This window comes from Oreochromis niloticus, linkage group LG16 (assembly GCF_001858045.2).
Source record: "Oreochromis niloticus isolate F11D_XX linkage group LG16, O_niloticus_UMD_NMBU, whole genome shotgun sequence".
NCBI classification, from domain to species: Eukaryota; Metazoa; Chordata; class Actinopteri; order Cichliformes; family Cichlidae; genus Oreochromis; species Oreochromis niloticus.
This window is the reverse complement of record NC_031987.2, coordinates 20,592,091-20,612,464: the sequence shown is the minus strand read 5'-3', so window position 1 is coordinate 20,612,464 and position 20,374 is coordinate 20,592,091. Positions and strand designations below refer to the sequence as shown.

Below are 20,374 nucleotides of genomic sequence, written 5' to 3'. Positions count from 1 at the left end.
CCTCCCCTCCCTCAGGACCCTGAATTGGTTAAATGGAAAAGAATGGAAGCAAGCGAACGAAATCAGAGGACTTTGGCTCTCAGACTCCAGAAAATATCTCATATAAAAAATTAAAAATAAAAATGATTATGACCACACCAAGTTTAGATTGAGGCTTAAATCCTGCACTGAGCAACATTTTGCCATCCTTCCTGAGAAGCTTCACCTTTTTTATCTGTAACAACAACAAGATCTCACACCTCACAACAATGCTGCGAGCATCAACCACAAGCGCAGCATGAGCTAGTCAGATGCTGCAATCTAGACAGCTACACAAAGGTGGTGTAGCTGTCTAGTTTGCTTTTTGAAATACGACTTTGTAGAAAGTATGACATATTTGTGGTATAATAGTTTTGTCTCAAGTCAATCTGATAGAAAGAGCCACACTCTGGCTCAAACTTTAAGCAGAGGTTTTGGATTTGCAGCACACAAGTATCAGTCTGGCACATTCGGCTGCAGCCTGCAGTGTCTGTTATAAGAAGGCATGTATGTGCACACATACAAATGCACGCACACGCTCCTCTATCCTGTGCCGGCAGATCCCGGAGACCTCTAATGCTGTGTGACTGCAATCCCCAGGGATTCTTTCTGCACTACTGGATGAGCTCCTCTGCCTTTGTGTTAAGAAATCAGGGAATCCCAACATTCGCTTGCTTCTCTCATTCTTTATTCGCCCATTTGTTCCCCTCTCAACCCCCACAGCGGGTGTGCTGCATGAAGGTTCGGTTATCATCACCGAGGCACCCTGCTCGAGACTACGATACAACAGCCTCAGCTGATAACCGCACCTATTGCTTAGAGGAGCCGAATGAACCAATTTGGGGAAGCGTCAGTATGACAAATTACAGCACGGCAGGATATTTTCTTACACTGCAATGGCTTGTTGTTTATGAAGGAAACAGCAGTGTACATTTTGCATCTTTCACATCGGCTTTTAGGGGTTCATAATAAAAATTATGCAATATATGAGCTCATTAGCTGAGCAGTGTTGTTTAAATCTACTCAGTGGACGGGGCTGACAGATGAAAACGTTTGCCTGTTCTCGTCTGAATCTGCTTTGTCAGTGTTAAGTAGCCACTCTGGACAGCAGCCAACCCTGTCTGAGGTCTAAGAGCCACTTGGGAAAGTTGAATTGGCCTTTTCTATTTTCACATTATACTGGCTGCTAAGATTTAACACTTGGGGCCAAACAAGAAAAGTAAATACAATTTAATTATGGATCAGCCCACATGTCTGACCTAAGGAGTAAACTTGCACCTCATTTCAATCAGTGCTTCAAATTATTAGTATTTTTTAATCAAATATTGCAAATTCAAACGAGTGACAAGTTAAAAAAAAACTGTTATTTTGATTTACACGAGAAAGAAACATTAAAATGGGTTTTTTTTCACCAGTTACGTAAATACCATTAGGTGATTTCTTGTTGCTTGAATATTTCAAAAAGTATTCAACTTCATCCTCTCTAAATCAAAAATTACTTTGCACTTAAAAAAAAATACTATCTACTAACAAATAATTCACTCTGGAGCCTAAATCACTGATGCAAAAATGAACTATTCTCAAGTGAAAGCTCACTATTAGGCTGTTGATTCAGACAAAACAAGGCAATCAGAAAACATCCTTTTTGCCACTTTTTCCTCAATTTTCTGTCATTTTGTATCCCAAAACAAAAACACACAAACATGCTTTTGAGTCACAGATGATTACTTATTCTCCACGGCTGAGGCCCCAAATTGATGGAATAGAAAGCCAACCAAGCATAAAATATTAATAAATAAATCCTGCATACATCATGTTTTCTTGTTGGTAGCTGAGCAGAGGGTTTGAAATCCTGCAGCTGATAACATTTCAACCACCAAATGGAGGAAGAACTTCTCATTTCTGGATCACCCACATGCACCTCTGCTCATCTGAAGCAAAACCCACCTCTGAACAGCAGAATGAGGTCAGCCTGTTTCTTTATCAGTGCAGCCAGAGTACAATGAGCACTGTGTCAGATAACCAGCCTAGCCTCCATACATTCAGCAGCATCCCGAGGCCACTGCTGTGCGCCTGTCACCTTTACGGTGAAACCCCCATGAAAAGCCCTGGTGGGATATCCTGGTGACTCCGCGGACAAGGTTATCACTAATTAGGCTAAAACTCGATTTATTTTAAGAAGAATAGGAAGAAACAACAGCGTTACACGGTCACTTCTTGTCACATCAAACCCAGCTCAGATCACTTGATCTAAACACGCACTGTTTGCGCTTTATTTATGTTTCACATCATCTTTAACAGCTCTTCGGTCGCCTGGAACAAGTTCAGCAGTGCAACACATTCTCAACAGGTTATTAAATTAACGAACAGGTAAATCTACCGTCGAAATCAGCGGAGGCAAGAAGGGAAATACCAGCTTTCTGCTGCAATGCACCTGCCCAAACGCGCCTAACTTTAGGTAAGAAGCGGGGCTGTCTGGACCCACTGATGTGTGCTCAGTCCTCTGAGGTCGTGGTCGTGATGGTGGACGGAGAGAGCCCCCTCCCCTCCTCTTTCGTCCCCGCAAAACAAGGAAAGGGCACAAATAAAACATCAGGAACTGCGAACAAGCTGCACCGGCTGACCATATGTGCCGTATGCAGGAGGAAACGCGCTGGTGTTTCAGCGTCCCGGAGCGCTGCCGGCTGACCTGCAGAGCGGCGGTGTCTTACCTGGTGTGCCCGCCTTTCACGGCGGTGAGGGTCCGGAGGGGGGGTGAGCACGGCCGGCTGCGGAGTCAGCCCGAGAATCATGAACCGTTTGAGAGCCTGTCGGTGCACCTCAGCACCGTCTGAAGGCAGAGATCCACAGCCAGGGTGTTCCCGACAGGAGGGGGCGTGGTGTGTGTGTGTGTGTGTGTGTGTGTGTGAATGAGAGAGAGACAGAGAAATGGCTCTTTTCTGACAATGCGACATTTATTCTTTTTCTTCTTATTGTCTGTATAAATTAAACTTTAAAGGGCAAGTCGGTTCATAAAGCGCACACTGCAGTGCAGATCTAGGCTGAGGGAAACTCCCTCTTGTCACTGCTAGTACATTATGTATTATGGATTTCCCTGCTGGCATCCTCTGGGAGTCTGTATTTCTGTGGTAATGGCCGCAGGAGATGCCTGCTGTAGAGTGACTGTTTATCTACTAGTCTCAGAAAGGACTGGGGGGGTTGATTATCTTTGGATAAAACACACAAATGAATATTAACAAGGCACACAACTTGTTTATGTCTGTGTGCCGCACACCTTTTAGTCAACACTGCACGAGTCTGGAATAAAAAGGATTTCTGGTTACATTTAAAATGTCAAACACAATCTGACTCATCTATCAACACACTAAGCAGCTGTATTTGTCTGTTTTTGTTCAACACACTGAGCAATCAGCCGCAAAATGGAAGTGAACTCTTTAATATAGTAACTCGTTTAAAAAAAGAACACCTACTGGGATCATTTCAAGGGGTTAGAGATATGACTGGATAATAATTTAATCAAATTAAAAATGTTGCAACAAATCTGAAAAAGTTAACAAATGTTTTTTGCCAGTCTGTGAAACTGGGGGTCAACATGCCCAGACACCCACCTTTGCCCACAGCCCAGCCTTCATTGCTAGGCTCAGCCTTAGAGATGGTGCCGAGTAGAGTCGCTGCTCATTTGGCTCAGAAGGAGCTGCCCAACCTGGAAGAAACCCTGGGTTAGATCTAGAACCAACTGGGAAGGTCATTTATCTCATCTGGCATTGGAACTCCTCAGAATCCTGCAGGAGAAACTGGAAAGTGTTGCTGAAGAAGGGCATCAACAACATCCTGTTTACCCTGCTGCAAAAAGTGACCCAAGGTCAGATAAGAGGAAGATAATGGATGGATGTTTAGCCATCATACCATTAAGCAAATGAAAATAATGCAGTATGATTGTTTTACAAGTAGGCAACTCCAAAGAAAGCCAAGTTCTTGAATATGACAACTCCTGGTAGTGTGCACAGCAAAATGCTATCTGTAAAAATAAAAAATGATCAGTCTAATAATTATTCTAATTATTCTTCTTTGTTTCTCCCCCAATACCTGTTCTTAAGTTTTATCAAAGAACACCAAACAGTTTAACACACACACACAAAACAAAGTTGTGTGTAGTCTTTCATTCCCGGTAACAAAGGGTAACACTTGGCTCAGAAGCTTTGATTCAACTGTGTAAAATACACTTTCTGGCAATTACAAGGAACTTCTCCAGAAGGCTTTAATGTGCTGTGGGTAGGGAGGGGAGGCTTAAGAGGAAAACACCAGGATTTTAACATTTTATCTTTATTTTAAATATCCCATTATGTTCCTCGGAAATGATTGTCCAGAACTTGGAAATCAATTGATGCTCCTTCCCAATCAGAATGGCACTTAATGCACAGATGAGAGAGAGAGAGAGAGAGAGAGGGGGAGAGAGAGAGAGAGAGAGAGAGAGAGATTTGTCTTGTGCAAAACAACAGGAGTGATATGTAGTCTATAAAAAATCTTATACTGAGTCTCTCTCAGTCTGTTAAATGTAGAGATAGGTTTGACCAGGGCTATAACTTCCTGCCAGTCATCCTTTATAAATGCTGTGTTTAAATCCATTTTGCATTTATGGGCAACATTTGGCAGCTTGTTTGCATCAGAGGGCCTGAGCAGAGAGTGAAATGTGTAATGGTGTGTGGGATGTTTTCTTGCCAGCCCTTTGGACCGGAGCATCATTTAAACACCACAGCTTACCTGAGTGTTGATGCTGACCATGTTCATCCCCCCCAAAAAAGAATAGTAATATAGTAAGTATAGTAATTTTTCTAACATGTTATACATATTTTATCAATCTTAGTCAGCCTAAAGGTTTCACAAATGTTTTCTCCTCTTGTGTCAGTATATTTCTTTCTGTGTGGCGCTTCTGTGCTAAAACGCTAAAATGCTTTTGTAATGTCTGAACTGAGCCACAGCGAGGCGATACAAAGAAAACAGAGTCCCGCTTCAGGCTGCGGGTCAAACTCTTTTCTTCGCTCGTTATCTGCGAACAAGAGGAAGTGAACAGGAACAATAACAGCCGACACACCGGAGACCACAAAGAGGGTGGACAGCAGTGTTACCTGTGACGGCAGCGATGGAGGAGTTTAACTCTGGAGAAGAGGTACGGCTTTCTTTAAGAGCTAAGTTCATCCAAAGGTCCGCAGCCAGCAGTAAACTTACAGCTAACTCAGCTAGCTGCTAGCTTAGCCTGTTAGCAGGGTGTGGTCCTGTTATCAGATTTATTTAAGGCGATAACATTTTTTTTTTAAATTTAACCCAGCCTCAAATACGATGTCTGTCAGCATTTATGCCACCCAGTAATCGAAATAAACCGATTTAAATACTTCTAATAGCAGTCGCAGTAAAGACGGTTTATTTATGAAGTACATGTCAGTCGAAAGGCCAAATTTAATGGACTGTTATCATGACTCCACTCTCAGATTTTTTTTTCCATTATTATTATTATTATTATTATTATTATTATTTAATCAGAATTCATTCAAAACGTTTTAAACTATCACGTTAATCCAAAAAAGGACTGGATTGATTATAATATAGTACACAAAGCAGATATGATAGTGAAGTCATAAATGACCTCAAAAACAGGTAATTTCTTTATATTCCGTATAACCCACTTGAATACAGCCTATTGACTAATATAAGCAAACATATCCGGCATTAAAACCACATAGAAACAATGATGATGATAGGCTAATTAGACATTCTCTTTGACGAGGATTGTACCTAATAAACTGGGCTGTCAGTGCAGTTAGAAAAGTCATCATCTGTGCATCACATCAGTGTAGTGAAGTAAACACATCAACATTTTCTTCTGAAATGTGGTAAAGTTAATTTAAAATAATATTTTGGGGTAGTGGGAATGCACCACATGTGGCCAAACATCTCTATCAGCTGATGTCACCCTTCTTCACTTTTTTACGATAAACTTTTCCCATTTCTCATTTTATGCATCCTCGATGCCTTTCCTTACCACCTCTCCACACATCTTAGTCCCTCACACCAAAGAAACGTGAGGAGAGGCGTTGTGTGATACGATCTGAGGTGTAACATTGCTCACGACAGACTTCATACTGTAGGATGACTTCTAATGAAATTCATAACACGAAACAATCACACACTTGCTTAAACAATGATGGGAAAATGTGATCATGTAGTTGATCATCTCATATTAATATTAATAACAAATAATACAGCTTTCTCTATCCTCCTGATGCAAACATCCTTCATTGTGGTGCACTGACATTGCTTTCCAGGTCACAGGGATAGGGATAGGAGATGAGGAGGCACAAATTGGAGAAATGAGAAAAGCCTTCAGGGGTGTCCAACTCCAGGCCTCAAGGGCCGGCGTCCTGCAGCTGTTAGATTTGTCCTTGATCCAACACAGCTGATTTAAATGGCTAAATTACCTCGTCAACATGTCTTGAAGTTCTTCAGAGGCTGGTAATGAATAAGTCATTTGATTCAAGTGTGTTGACCCAGTGTGATATCTAAAACCTGCAGGACACCGGCCTTTGAGGCCTGGAGTTGAACACTCCTGTGACTTGGTCTCAGATCTCCGTTATACAAAGCAATAAATCCTCGGCTATACAAACAGAAAGCACCGTAGGACAAGAACTTCCTGCTCTCATAAAAATAAAATAAAATGGTTATTAGTCACTTGCAGAGGTGAGGGCAAGCTGACTCATTTAGTAATAATTAGTTTAACTGTGATTTGATTTATTTGATTCAAAAATGTAATTAATGCAACTTTAATTTCAAAGCAGAATGTCGACCTTAATGAGAGTTTAGTGGTGCATTTATGGGCATGTTATTTTAGAGAAAATACACATGCATATAAAATTACCGAAGCATGCATTTAAAAAAAACAAACAAACAAACAAATGAAACATGGACTTGAATTTTGCTGTGATTTATTTAGGATGCCTTCCAGTTCAGATTATTTTTACTCAGATTAAAATGAGATCTTTAACTTTTTCTTTTTAAACCAGCCACCTATGACATCACCAGGTTTAATCAAAATGTACTTTTTGAGGTTTTCGCCAGTGAATTTTCAGAAAACAAATAAAACATCCAGGATACAAATGCACGTCTCTGTTCCTTTGTGTCATAGGAGTTCAGCTGTGCAGTTTTGCAGTTGAAACTATGATGTATCCCATGATGTTGGTGTCAAAGTTGGCTGTAAAACAGATTTTGATTTGAGATTTTCACTTGAAGTTTTTAATATCATGTACTGGGAAAATATGATGAATTAAAAAGGGCCAAATTTGAGCCTGCCCTGTGTACTTCAATGACCTGTAACGAGGACTATTTTTGTAGCATGAACGTCAGATTTTGCGTCACTTGATTAAATATACGAAAATGATTGCACAGAAAAATCTGCTGATGCTGAGGGGCTCAGGTGGAAGCACTGATTGAACATTCATGGAATAACCCTGATCCTCCTTGTGTTTCTCTTAAAACTGATCCTGCAGGTCGTCTTTAATCCCGATGAGATTAGTGTCTCGGTAAAAGAGGTATGTTCTCTAATCCTTGGAAACATCATAATAAACATTATTTTAAATGCAATCGGATGGATGACCTCCTGTTTACTGATTTCGTCTCAGTGCGTTGAAGGCGTCATCGGTGGAACAGATTATAACCAGAGTAAAGTCAACCAGTGGACGGCCAGTATAGTGGAGCATTCACTCACTCACCTGGTGAAACAAGGGCGGCCGTTCAAATACATAGGTGAGCAAAGCTCTGTGTTCGATAACGTGAGCTTCCAGGACATCGTGCTTATTTGTGGCGTTTGCGTGTGAAGCGTTTGTTTGTTGTAACCCCGCTCTCTGATCTGTCGCAGTGAACTGTACCATCATGCAGAAGAGCGGCGCTGGGCTCCACACAGCCAACTCCTGCTACTGGGACACGGCCACTGACGGTGAGATGCTTCAAAAAACAAACAAACAAACAAAGATTATTTCAAAATCATTTAAATCCAATATTTTTAATTGGAAGTGGCACAAAAGATAACACATTGAAGGGATGTGCCACTGTTTCTCCTCCACATCCAAGAGGAGAAAATAATCAGTTTTATCTAATGATTTTTTTTTTTTTTTTTACTGATTTAAAACAAACAAAAAATAACCACAACAGTCCAAAATACAGAGGTATTCAATCACCCACAGCATAAAATAGAGGAATGATCTTCTAATAAAAATATAAGGAGATGACCAAACCAGCACAGACCTGCCTGCAAGCAGATGAAATCATAATGAAACCTAAACGCGTTCTTGTAATTATTAATCCCATGGAGGAAATTAAAACTCCAAAAATATTTTCAGCACATGGAACAACTTAACTGTTTGATCTACACTCGGGACTTCGTCACAAGTTGCTGGAGTTCTAATTTTTTCAGACTTTCATTAAAACTGAAACTTCCTGTCGTCAGGGCGCGCTTCACCCGTGTCCAAGGTACATGGAGAAGAGGATAAGTTAAAGGCTCAGTTTCCCAGACATGGATTAAGCCTAATCCTAGAAAACTTTGATTATGATTGCCATTGAAAGAAGTTTTTAGTCAAGGACTAGCCTTAAAGAGACTGGAGAGACTGATCTTTTATTCTTTTCTCCATGTAGCTTAGAAGTTGGTAAAGTTGTGCCAGAAACCTCCTTTCTTTCTGTTTTTTGTTTTGAATATTAGAATAAATCACATTTATCTTGCTATAATGCAGAATCTCCATTTAACCTAACATACACAGAAGCTGGAGTACCTAAGGAGAACCCGCACAGGGAGCCCCCAGAGAGGGGGTGAATTAAAACCCAGGACCTCCTTGCTATAAGGCAACAGTGCTAACCGCCACACCACTGTGCTGCCCACTTGGAGCTATAATTGTGGAAATAACAATAATAATAGTTAATATCCGTGTTTGGATCTTAGATATGAAACTGATGTTACATTTTGGATTAAACCGGATTAATTAATTTATGAGAGGTGGGCTGTAACACCCCCCAACATGTTGATGCATAAGTGCCATAGGTGTTGCTCAGTTTTCTTGATCTATTGAATAACTTGCCCACAAAACTGGTTTATAAAACATGTATTTTATGTATGATTTGGAGTAATTTCCTCTGCTTGTCTGTGGGTTTTCAGGGAGCTGTACTGTCAGGTGGGAGAACCGCACCATGTACTGTGTGGTCAGTGTGTTTGCTGTAGCTGTGGCGCTGTGACAGCCTGGCAACCCTGCGCCCACCTCTCCATCTTCGAACACTGTCATGTCTCAAACTTTGCTTGAATGACACTGAATATCCTCTGATTATACCCTCTGGTAGACGCTGACCTACAAGTATCTATTTCTCCCCGCAGGCAGGAACAACAGTTTTGGTTTGTGAGTTGGCAGCCTGTGAATATGTGCAGGTCTGACGGTGACAAAATGTTGTTTGGTCTGGACTGGAGTCATGATCTGCAAACAGACCTGTTTGAAAAGTATTTTCAAACATGCTCAGGTGTTTTCTTTGACCCAGAAGTACCACACGTTGACTGTATTTTTTTTTTTTTTCTAATGTGTAAAATCGGATGTCTGCTGTTTGTGTGCAGCAGGAAGTTTACATTCGTGTTTTCGACTGAAATATCTGAACATTCATTGGATGGTTTGTTATTAAATTTAGCACTGATATTCATCCATCCCTCAGGAAAAACTATTTTAATTTTTAATATTAATTGATGACATTCCTTCAGTCTCAACTGTGCTTTGTGCTGCTAATTAGAAAATGTTAGCATGTTTGCAACTTTGTCTCCTTCACTATCTTCCCTTAATAAAACTGAACTACGACTACAAGAAGTTTTTGTATGTTAGAGAAGCTCTAAGTAAGTAATCACTACAGTATACTGTATTTCTACTAGTCTACATTGATATTTTAATAAGTTATTGAAATGTTTAGACAGGACAGTGTGTTTTCCTGTGATGCATTTAATGGTCAGTCACTGTAACCAGGATTTTCTTTCTTTTTTAATCTGTAGAAAACCTTTAGATCTTCTGTATTACTGTTGAGTTCAAGATTGTTTTTGTTGAATTTTGTCCAATAAAGTCTTTAAAGGTGTTCCACAGTGTGTTTGAGTGAGCACTGATAAAGAGGCTGAAGGCCAACACCTTTGGATGAGAGGATAGATTTAACCAGTGTTGGAGTGAAACTTAATATATTACTGTCCTTGGTTTTTCAGTCTAGTTTCTGGTCTCTTTTTAGGACCAAATTTGCGCTCAGTGTAGCATAATATTTTTTTTATGCCACTTGGAGCATTGTGTAGGCATTTCTGGCACTGCTCTGGAGTGATTCAGTGTACCTGGCTCAGAGAAATTTTCATATTAGTCATGTGGGGTTCCACAGGGCTCAATACTTGGGCCTCTGCTTTTGGGAAGGATGACTGTTTCATTCAAATTTGAATTGAATGTCTTGAGAAACTAAAAGCTTGGATGGCTCTAAATCTTAAGTCTAAGTCTTAAATTTTAAGAGGTGATTGTTTTTGTTTCTGATGTCACCGGTGGCACAGTATGGATAGCCTACTGTCACAAACTTTTGTTTTAGGATGGACAGCGACTTTAGACCGGACGGTCAGATCAGTGCAGTGGTGAAATCCAGCTTCTTTCAGGTGAGACAGTTGGTGAAGATTTAAAAAAAAAACAAACCATTGTTAAAATCTAATTTTAAAACAGTAATCCATACCTTTACCATGGGATTACTGTAATTCTTTGCATGTTGGTGTTAGCCAGTCCTCCCTGTCTCGTTTTCAGCTGGTGCACAATGCTGCCACACACCTTTTAACTGAAACACAAATCATTCCCAACATTTAAATGTCAAATTTCTTTTTATTTCTGATTAAATATCCTGGTTTTCTCTGTCCACCTCCACCCCACTGAAAAGCAGTCTTTTATAAAGGGTGTGCCAATGCACCTTTGCTAAAGTAGATAATTAAGTAAACACTGGGCGCCTTTAATTTGCATTTGGAGCATCCCACTAGCCACACAGATCCCTCCCAGGTCACTTCAGTAAGTCAGGATGGAGCAAAATTCATTAGTCATCTGCAACCGGGGAATTGTCAAAACAGGCAGTTTCACCGATCAGCCACTAGAGGTCAGCACAGATTCATATTGTGTGACAAGATCAAAATAATGCAAGACAATATTCACATATAAATATAAATTTAATTTCTTTTTTTTAAAGTACGACTTCATATTTTCAGTGCCTCCTTTTGTGTCTCTATATGTTTGATGTGTATATTAAGTTGTTGGTTTTTTTTTTGGCTTAAACAGTGCTTTTCTTATTTGTACAAACATAAGAAGCATTCATGTGATTCCCGAGGTCATCATCTCTCTGCAGACACGTCGCAAAAAGTAGTAAGTGCAAAAACAACCATAATCACATTCTTTCTCTTTCTCTCGCTTTCTTAGTACATTAAAGGTTGAAATAAGAATAAATACTTTTAACATTTCCAAACACAGACTCTTTTTCAGTTAGATACAGTAAATGTTTTGTCTGCACTCAGTGTAAATTTTCCAACTAAAGAGACAGACAGACAGAAACAGAGTTGACAGACATAATAAGCATAAATAAGAAAAGAAAAATGCAAACACATCCAAACAAAGCAGATCACTACAGCTGCTGCTGCTCAACAAATGAACCAAACCACCAAAGTCCTTTTTTTTTGTGTAAACGTGCAAAAGACATTGGGAATGTCCGTGCTTTACAGTAACATGTCTGGCGATGAAACAGGCTCTTTTACAATGTGTGGCGATTAACATCTCATCATCAAACACGAGCACGTCACGAAAGCAGCGCGTATTAATCTTAAAGCTCTTATTAAGGAGTACAAAAGCATAATTGCGGCCATAAAAACTAGCACGGGGCCGGCTCTCCCCCTCCTCTGCAGAGTAACCAGTTACACCTCGTCTGAGGCTCCACACATGCACGCCTCCATGCCAAAGAGACACTAAATACAATCACTTCAAATGCATTGGCTCCTTGTGATCAGTAAATGCAGCATATACGTGGACACAATCTCCGAACCTAAAGAAGAGAGTGAGGTGATGGTGCCTGTGGGTTTTTTTCTTGGTTTTAAAGGCTGCAGGATGAATTGTTGGCATGTAGTCTGATAAGAGAGGCTGCGCGTTTACAGCAAGGATAGTTCTCACGTTAAGGACACATTTGCTTCATGTAGAATTGTGATGGATGGATGAGATCAAGGAGGGATCCATGTGGCACTTAAAAAGGTTACACAAGGTTAGATAATGTCCTCTTAATGGCACGTAAGAACTATTCTGATGCGTTAAACGGTGCAGTGTACACTGTGGCTAATGTCGCCATTTATTCCACCTCCTATGTTGCTGTCCATTTCGTTCGGCGTGTCGAAGGTGGTGTCATTGAGCATGTCATACGTCGTGTCATTAGGCATGTCGTCTGTGCTGTCGCTGGCTGTGTCGTGGGGCCGCTGTCTGGCTGGCTCTTTTTGCGCAGATGGGGTCGGGGCCTCCTTCACCATGGGTCGGTTCTGTGGAGAGCCAGAGCTGCACATCAGGCAGAGAAGCGAGGAGCAATCCCAAAGGCCCTGGGTCATGCTGGAGGAGAAGAGCCTCCGACATGGGTGGCAGAATTGGTAGAAGACCAGCATGAAAAAGATGGCGATGGCGTAGGCTACCAGGAGCTGCAGCACCAGCAGCGGGGCACAGATGAACTTGTAGATGTCTGTTTTATAGATGTACCACAGCAAGAGCAGCGAGGCATTTTCCACAAAACGCAACATGTAGTAGACGGCCATGCGATACCAGTTCTGGGACTTGTTGATGAGGTCTGGGTCACTGAGTTTCACCTGCACGGCGGACCAGCAGAACATGTTGATGCCGGCGTAGAGGAACGTGAGCATGCAAAGCACGATGGTGGTTCCCACTCTGGTCAGAGTTTTTTCTATATTCTCAGGGAAAGGGGAGTGGCTCTGCCAGAATAGGATCCAGGGGTAGAGGAAGAAAACGAGGAAGTTCAGCAGAACCACCGGCAGGATCCAAAACTGGAGCACCGAACTGAACAGGACCAAAACCACCACGCGAGTGGCGATCTCAAAGCTTCTCCACAGGAATATGCAAACATAAGCCATAGGCCGGACGTCCACTTCATAGTCATCATATTTGATCTTGATGGCCAATATGTTGCAGCGCAGGGCTCCATACACAATGGACAGGAGGGAGATCACCATCAGTGTGCCTGACATGCAGAAAGAGACAGAGGGATTTTTTTTAAACAGTTGGAAAAAATAAAAAAAAACAAATCTGCTTATAAATCTGTGAAAGTACGTCTCCAGTTTAGGATACTTTGCAGCTCATTCCATCTAAACACTGAAAATCTCCTCTACCAAGGTGAGTGTGTACATGAAGTACTGCGTTACCAGATTTCTGAGAGAAAAAATGTGAGTTAGAACCATCAATAATAGAGCTTTAAACTCACCATCTACTTTGTAAGGTACATCTGCTTGACTGCTAATTAGCATAAATATCTAATCAACCAGTCGCATGCAGCAACTCAATTTAGGCATACATACACGATCAAAGCAACCTGCTGAAGTTAAACTAAGCATCAGAATGGTTTGTGTGTGGCTGGTCTGAGTTTTTCAGAAACTGCCGATCTACTGGGATTTTCTAACAACTGTCTCCAGGGTTTACAGAGAATGAAAACAAGAAAATATCCAATGATGGCTATGAAAGCTGTCACACACTGTTAACACTGCAGTGACGTTGGAGCACTGGCAGAATATCTCATTCAAGGACAGATATGACAGGCCACTGCACAGTCATTTCACAGCTGGAAGAAAACAAACATCCTGTGCATATAAAAGAAGCTTGGTATGAGTTTAAATTTCTGCTGTCAAAATTACTGTTTTTTATAATATTCGAGAACAGTAATAAGGCTGACATTTTTAGTTTTTTACAGGATAGACTGAATCACAGAGAGAAGTGGATGATACCATTAACTTGGCATTTTCTGCACGTGAACCTAATCTGTGATTACAGATTGCTAATTGGAACAAATCAAAAGCTGACTGCAGGTGAGTCAGAGCCTAAGTTAAACCTTTTTCCACTAGGTACACAGTATTAAAGTAACAAGGCACAAAGCAGAGATAGGGCTCTAAATACATACAGACCTAAACTTTTAGGTTTTTTCTCTATTTATAATTTAATTACATGCAACATAATTTCTTTCATAAAATATTTTACACATGCTGAGCCATTAAAATCCCATTTAACACTTCAGTTACTTTAGTTGGTTTATATACAAATTATGAGTGAAGTTAGACGGCTGTCTCTTCATGTGTTCACAGAAGAACAGATCGATTTCAGAAAGATTTAAAAAAATAAAACAAAAATTTGTTTGTGCTTTCCATGTAAGTGAACAATTTACACTCGCAAGAAAATAAACATGGGATTCTAGATTGGCGGTATAAGTAGAAATGACTATAGCAATATGGAGCCATTGTTTTAAGACAGATTTAAAATATGTCATTTAAGATTTTCACGTTCAGGATATGACACAAAATAAGACTGAGATATTTAGCAAATCTTTTATTTTGACCCAATTCAAAGACCAGATGTCCTACTTTGACTGTTTGAACCCTTTACTTGATTTCTCCCAGGAAAACTCAGGAATAGACCTGCTCACCCCCCACTCACCTCCCACCCCACATACACTCACACAGAAACACACACAGCCTGGCTCCCTGTTGGCAAACAGAATCACCATTTTCCATCTTCAGTATCAGAGAGGCGGTTACATAACACCACTTTGACTCATGAAAACATCCATTCTCTCATTTCCAATATCGCACTTAGCTGATCAGCCCACATTGTAGAGGACCTGTGACGGACTCTTAGTAGAGCCGGATGGGTGGACGATCCATAAAACTGTCCGGTCCCACACAAACACACGCTTACGTCATACGTACTCCCCTCACCTCTTCCGATGGACACCCCTTGTTGCAGGACGCAGATGTAGAGCTGCAGCGTGAGCTGGGGGGCTGATCCCAGGAAGGCCTGAATGACAGAGGTGCGGGCGAAGGCCGCTCGGTGCGTAAACAGTTTCCCCTCTGCCTGCCCAACCTGCCGCTCCACCTCCTCGGCTTGACCCCTGCGGGGCATCTGCTTCTTTCTTGTGATGCTGACATAAGGCTCCTCCACGCGGCCCACGCTGCCGTAGATGCAGAAGGCCTCCAGACACCTGAAACAGGAGAGGAGATGAGCGTGTGCATCGGATTTCATCCACCCGATGAAAGTTGGATATATTGTACTGTCTCATTAACAACCCACTAATAATAATAATTCAGCACAGTGTTGTAAAGGTAAATCTCTCTTTGTTTAATTTAGAAACACTGACCAGCATAAGGCAAATGAACTGTGCTTATCTTTTAATGGCCATAACAGCTCTTTAAGGAAAGGACTCATTTTCCTTCTAAGGCCGATTTAGTCCATTTCTCTGCTTGCTGATTATGTAGTCTTGTGAGTTTATGTGAGGTTGTACTTTACAGAAAAATTTATTATTCAGAGCTGAAATTTGATGTGTAACACATTAAGTTTATTACTGTTTATAATAAGTTTAGCTGAAGAATACTTACAGCTTATTAATGAGTCTTCTGAGTATTAATTCAATGCTTGTTGCTCAGAATTATGAGCAGCTACAGAAGCCCAAAGAGCCAGGGGTAATTTTCATATGAGCCTCATTTGGCTATCCATTATCTGTGTCAAATGAGGCCTCAATGACAGGCCAGAGTCATGTATTAGCAAGTGTGACTCTATAAACACTGAGGTGCATAGAGCGGGCAAAGCGCCAAAGGTTGAAGCAGCGTTGTCCTTGTCAAGCAGCGCTGATGCACAGCCGGTAAACAGCAAGTCGCAAGGATTTAGCCACAGGAGTGCTCGGGGACACACCGTTTATCAGCATGACTTACACTGAACAGACGTGCTTAGTGAACGCGTCACTGAGTTAGTAAAAATAAACGACGTCATTCAAGGGTGAATATCAGTCTCACGCTCTGTCTCTGCAGAGCAAAGCATGCTGTTGGGAATACCTGAACACCTGTAATACCACGTAACTATTCGACTATCGGTGATGCAAAATCATGCAGATGTTCTCATTAAACAACAGAATTGTGAAAAATGTGATCACAGCGCCAGATGGCTCGATTTCAGTATTTTTAAAACTGCAGCTCTCCTGGGATTTTCACCGCAGATGTCTCTAGAGTTTACTCAGAGACGTCTGAGTGAAAAACAACCAAAAAAAACCCCATCGTGTCAGCAGCAGTGCTGCAGACGGTAATGCCAAGACGGTCGGGCTGGATGGAGCTAAGAAAAAGGTTACGGTGAGTTAGATAACCGCTCGTAGCTGCTGAGCAGAACAGCATCTTGCAGTGAAAAATGAGTCCAATCCTGAGACTGAAGCTGAAGATGTCAGCTGAATACAAAAAGCTGTGGCTTTTCTGTTGGGGGAGGGGAGGTGTCATCTTGGTACACTTTGAGCTCATTAATATAAATCCGCCATTGTTTCAATGCCACAGCCTATTTTAGTGTTATTACTGGACATGTGCAGCCCTTTAGAGTTCAGCATGTTGTTATGGCTGCTCCCAGCATGTCACAGAGCAAAAGCAACCTGGATTCATTATGAACATCATGATGAGTTTAGTGGACTTCAAATGCCTGTCGAGCTACCAGATCTGAATCTGTCAGTCTCTGGTCTTCACCAGCTCCCGAGGAAAACATCTGCTTCGGATTCATATTAATAGTGACCCAGTTCATTTTTCTTTCTACAAAATATAGCAGTTATAATCACTATTTTTATATCCCTGATGACAGGTTGGGACACGTCACTTTATAAAGACGTGGTTTGATGACCATTAGAATAGTTTCCGGGGTTTTTTCAGGGCTAGCTGCACAGGCAGAGACCACCCTCACCAGCTTCTGATGTATACCCAGTCATTTTGCTCTACAAGCAGGCCTGAAATACCACAGAAACTGCTCACTTCACAAAAGAGAAACAAGATTCCTCCAAGTAAGCTTTCAAGAGTTAAAAGGTCGTTTCACTCCCAGATCAGCTCTGTGTATTTGTCCCTCTAGCCTGTGAGGCCTCTGTTCCCAGCAACATTTAGATTTTTGACCTGAAACATTACTGCAGAGTCACGAGTATTTTAAAAAAATGTTATTGGAAGTTTAAATACATCTTCAAGATAATTTGTTTAATAATTTCACATACAGACATTTAAAAATCCCACATTTATGCAGTTTTTTGAAGCTTTTGCACTCGTTTAAGTTGTACATGAGCTTTAAATTATTTAGAGTTGCAGAAAAGGCGGAAGTAGACTTCTGTTATTTTGACAAACTACTCTTCAGCAACACTTTAATGTTAAATAGATTAAAGAGCACTTCTCTTTAGGGCGACAACAGAAGAAATGATTAAACCCAACACAGACTTGTGAGAAATTTGAATACTTTCTCTGATGGTGACACACATCAAAATATCAGAGGTGTTGTTTTGGGAAGTTAAGAGGAGGAAGTGCTGCTGTGCTGTCTGCAGCAGAGAGAGAGAGACATTCCCCGGTCTGCTGTCAGAGATAAGGAGCCAGCAGTGACATGTGCTATTCTTAGATCTGCTCTTCACCGAGGAAGGAGGTAGAGGTCTGAACAGTAATCATTTGAATGCAGTCGGGAAAGTAGGGAGGCTGTGGCACTCAGTACGACTCTATTCACGAGCTGAATCATGAGGAGGCATAATTACCATATGTGTGGCTGCAAATACTGGTTGTTTAGATTGTCAGGATTGCCTGTCACACTTGTTAATAATATGGTCTATTAATTTTAGAAAACAGCAAAAGCTTGAATTGAACGGGGAAGATTAGCAAAACACCCATGAGTTTAATCAACTGCTCAAATAACTGATCTTAAAAAAAAGAAGAAAATTACTTCTTAAATCAGCTTGTTTTGTCCAACATGATGCATTTTCACAGTTTCACAGAAACCAGTTGTGCATTTTAGCTCAGAAAGGACTTAAAGAGTGAGTGATAAAAACAGATTTGGTACTATGAGCATGTGGAGTTGCACTTCCATAGTCGTTAGCATCATTCATGGCATGAGTCTGACCTTTAGGTCAAATGAAAGATAGGATTTCCCTCTGAAACCTTTCTAGGTTTAAGTTTAAAAAACAAAAGTCTATTTTGATTTTAATAATGGAAACACCTTTAATGCTTAATCTTTACCACTGCAGATCAATCACTGGGTTCTATTGTTTACTTCCATTTGGGCAACTACTAAAATGATTTGCATTTGTGATTAAACTGCTGATCAGGTCCCAAAGGACTAGTCCAAAATTTCTGGTTTATCAAACATAGGAAAAAAAGAGGAGAAATGTACCAACCCATAACATAACCAACTTAGAACTAAGACAAGAGCAAGTCTTCACATTTCATCACTGAATCACACACATAGTCTGTAAACCACTCTTCTGTCCATCTGGAAATGAATTAATCAACCAACTGCAAACCATGAGTGGGTTTTAATGAGTTTACCAGAGTCAGATTTCCTGTTGTTTGTATGTTTGATAGCAGTTTCATCTTTGTGTGTACAGCAGGGATGCTTTCTATGTACAGGATTGGGCGCAGGCTCTTACAGTTGAAGGCAGATGGTCCACCCAGACCAGAGCTTATACAAAGAGGAAGACCGGGCCTATTATGATTTAAAGGTTTCTCCGTGAGTGTGGAGTGGCTCCAGTTTGGCTTCATAACGATGATTTAATGTCCTTTCAGTCATGAATAAATCAGCTTTGCCCGAACGATCATGGCTGAAGGTGATCAAACTGGTAGAAGACCTTATTGTACTGTAAGTGCTGGCTCAGCAGCCTGGCAGCTCTGTCGGTGTATATATGTAACATATATCGATCAACAGTGGCAACATGGATCAGCCTTTTGCTTCCGAGCTGAACAACACGGACATACAGCACATCATGCGCCAGTATGTATGCAGCCAACCAGACAAAAGGTGAGAGAAAATGAAAACAACAGCATGTGCGCAATGCATTCATCACACCATCTGTAAGCAGCTTATGCACTGGCAGGCCTGGCATGTTTTTAAGAGGGAAAAAAACATCCGTGGGCACGACACCTGTGGGAGGTAAGAGACGTGCCCTCTGCAGAACACAGTGGACATTGTGGATACAATGGGATCCAAGGCTTCTGTTTGACAAACGGAGATAAACATGTCAGCACTGACCTGACGATGGGACCGAGCTGCAAGATGTGCAACAGCAGAATGAGCGGTCTGTCTCTGCTCAGGTCCCGGTGGATGAAGGTGAGGGTGAGCTGCACGAGCACGGACGGTACGAGAGTGAAGAGGAGCGTGAGCCCCTGCCAGATCTGGTCTCCGGCGGAGCGGTACGTGGAGCTGAGGTACAGCGCTGCCGTGGTCTCGGCCGTGAACAGAGACACCGACACAAAGATGGAACTGGGGAATCGCATCCTCACTCACTCCGCCATTTGGGGAATGCGGCGCGCTGCTTCGCTCAGAGTCTGCACGTCCATAACGAAACCACCGAGTCGTCGGTTGGAGGAACGCCGCCGCAGGAGCAGCAGCTTGTCTGCGATATGTGAGGCAGGCGGGACGGCTTCACAGCCAAGTGTTGTCCCGGGGAGAGACTGCTGGGGGCGCAAGAAGCGCCGCGCTCTCCATTGCGCACTGAAGCGCCTGTCAACAAGATGATAACGCCCCGCAGACTGATGTTATAATGGTGGTGCAAACATCTGCAGGGCCATGAGGCTAAGAGTTTCAACTGCAATTGAGCAGAAGAAACTGACCAGTTTACTCATTTTATTTCTTTCCAAGCTCCTTAGATTTTATTTGGATAATTTCACAGGCCTACTTCCCATCATGGAACGAGAAAGCGCAAATACTAATGTCACATGAAATTAAAAACAACAAAAACAAAAATAACAACCATGAGCTATGACTAGTCTGTAAGGAAGGAAGAGCTTACAATTCAGACGTGACACAGGAAACTGTCTTTACGTCACACAGTCCCAAAGCTGCCTTGACCCTCCCAAATCATAACAAATGTTCCTCTGCTGCAGTGAAGTTGTGACAGAGAGACTAAAAACATTTGAAACTGTACGAGCACACACACTACTGTAACTGTATATGAGAAAAATAAGGAACACATAAGTCAGCTTTAAATAAACCTGACACTGTACACATCCTCGGTGTCTCCTGTCACCAGCAAGCTGATCCAAATTTTTTGAAAGGGT

General features: G+C 41.6%; 3 protein-coding genes across 5 annotated transcripts in view; 1 reads left to right on the top strand and 2 right to left on the bottom strand.

Moving 5' to 3' along the window:
• The window catches only part of sytl5 (synaptotagmin-like 5), a 45,935-nt gene extending 43,022 nt beyond the window's left edge, over positions 1 to 2,913 (bottom strand). For all 3 annotated transcript variants that reach the window (XM_005457847.3, XM_005457850.3, XM_005457849.3), the window contains exon 1: positions 2,730 to 2,913. The gene's annotated coding sequence lies outside the window, so the exon portion shown is untranslated. The remainder of the gene's footprint in view (positions 1 to 2,729) is intronic.
• Positions 2,914 to 5,032: 2,119 nt separating this feature from the next.
• dynlt3 (dynein light chain Tctex-type 3) lies at positions 5,033 to 10,158 on the top strand. The gene is made up of 5 exons (XM_003452880.5): positions 5,033 to 5,185; positions 7,557 to 7,598; positions 7,689 to 7,812; positions 7,925 to 8,002; positions 9,212 to 10,158. The coding sequence occupies exons 1-5, from the start codon at positions 5,159 to 5,161 to the stop codon at positions 9,286 to 9,288; spliced, it is 348 nt and encodes a 115-aa protein (XP_003452928.1). The 5' UTR covers positions 5,033 to 5,158; the 3' UTR covers positions 9,289 to 10,158.
• xk (X-linked Kx blood group (McLeod syndrome)) lies at positions 9,766 to 20,159 on the bottom strand. Its single transcript, XM_003452923.5, has 3 exons — positions 19,347 to 20,159; positions 15,050 to 15,312; positions 9,766 to 13,308 (listed from the first exon to the last, which is right to left on the bottom strand). The coding sequence occupies exons 1-3, from the start codon at positions 19,589 to 19,591 to the stop codon at positions 12,380 to 12,382; spliced, it is 1,437 nt and encodes a 478-aa protein (XP_003452971.1). The 5' UTR covers positions 19,592 to 20,159; the 3' UTR covers positions 9,766 to 12,379.
• Positions 20,160 to 20,374: the final 215 nt, after the last annotated feature.

Coding starts and splice junctions, on each gene's coding strand:
- xk (XM_003452923.5), bottom strand. CDS start 19,591: ATGCGATTCCCCAGTTCCATCTTTGTGTCGGTGTCTCTGTTCACGGCC. Junction 15,313..19,346: donor CAGCTCGGTCCCATCGTCAG/GTCAGTGCTGAC, acceptor CTCCTGTTTCAG/GTGTCTGGAGGCCTTCTGCA. Junction 13,309..15,049: donor AGGGGTGTCCATCGGAAGAG/GTGAGGGGAGTA, acceptor TCTGCATGTCAG/GCACACTGATGGTGATCTCC.
- dynlt3 (XM_003452880.5), top strand. CDS start 5,159: ATGGAGGAGTTTAACTCTGGAGAAGAG. Junction 7,599..7,688: donor TTAGTGTCTCGGTAAAAGAG/GTATGTTCTCTA, acceptor ATTTCGTCTCAG/TGCGTTGAAGGCGTCATCGG. Junction 8,003..9,211: donor CTGGGACACGGCCACTGACG/GTGAGATGCTTC, acceptor GTGGGTTTTCAG/GGAGCTGTACTGTCAGGTGG.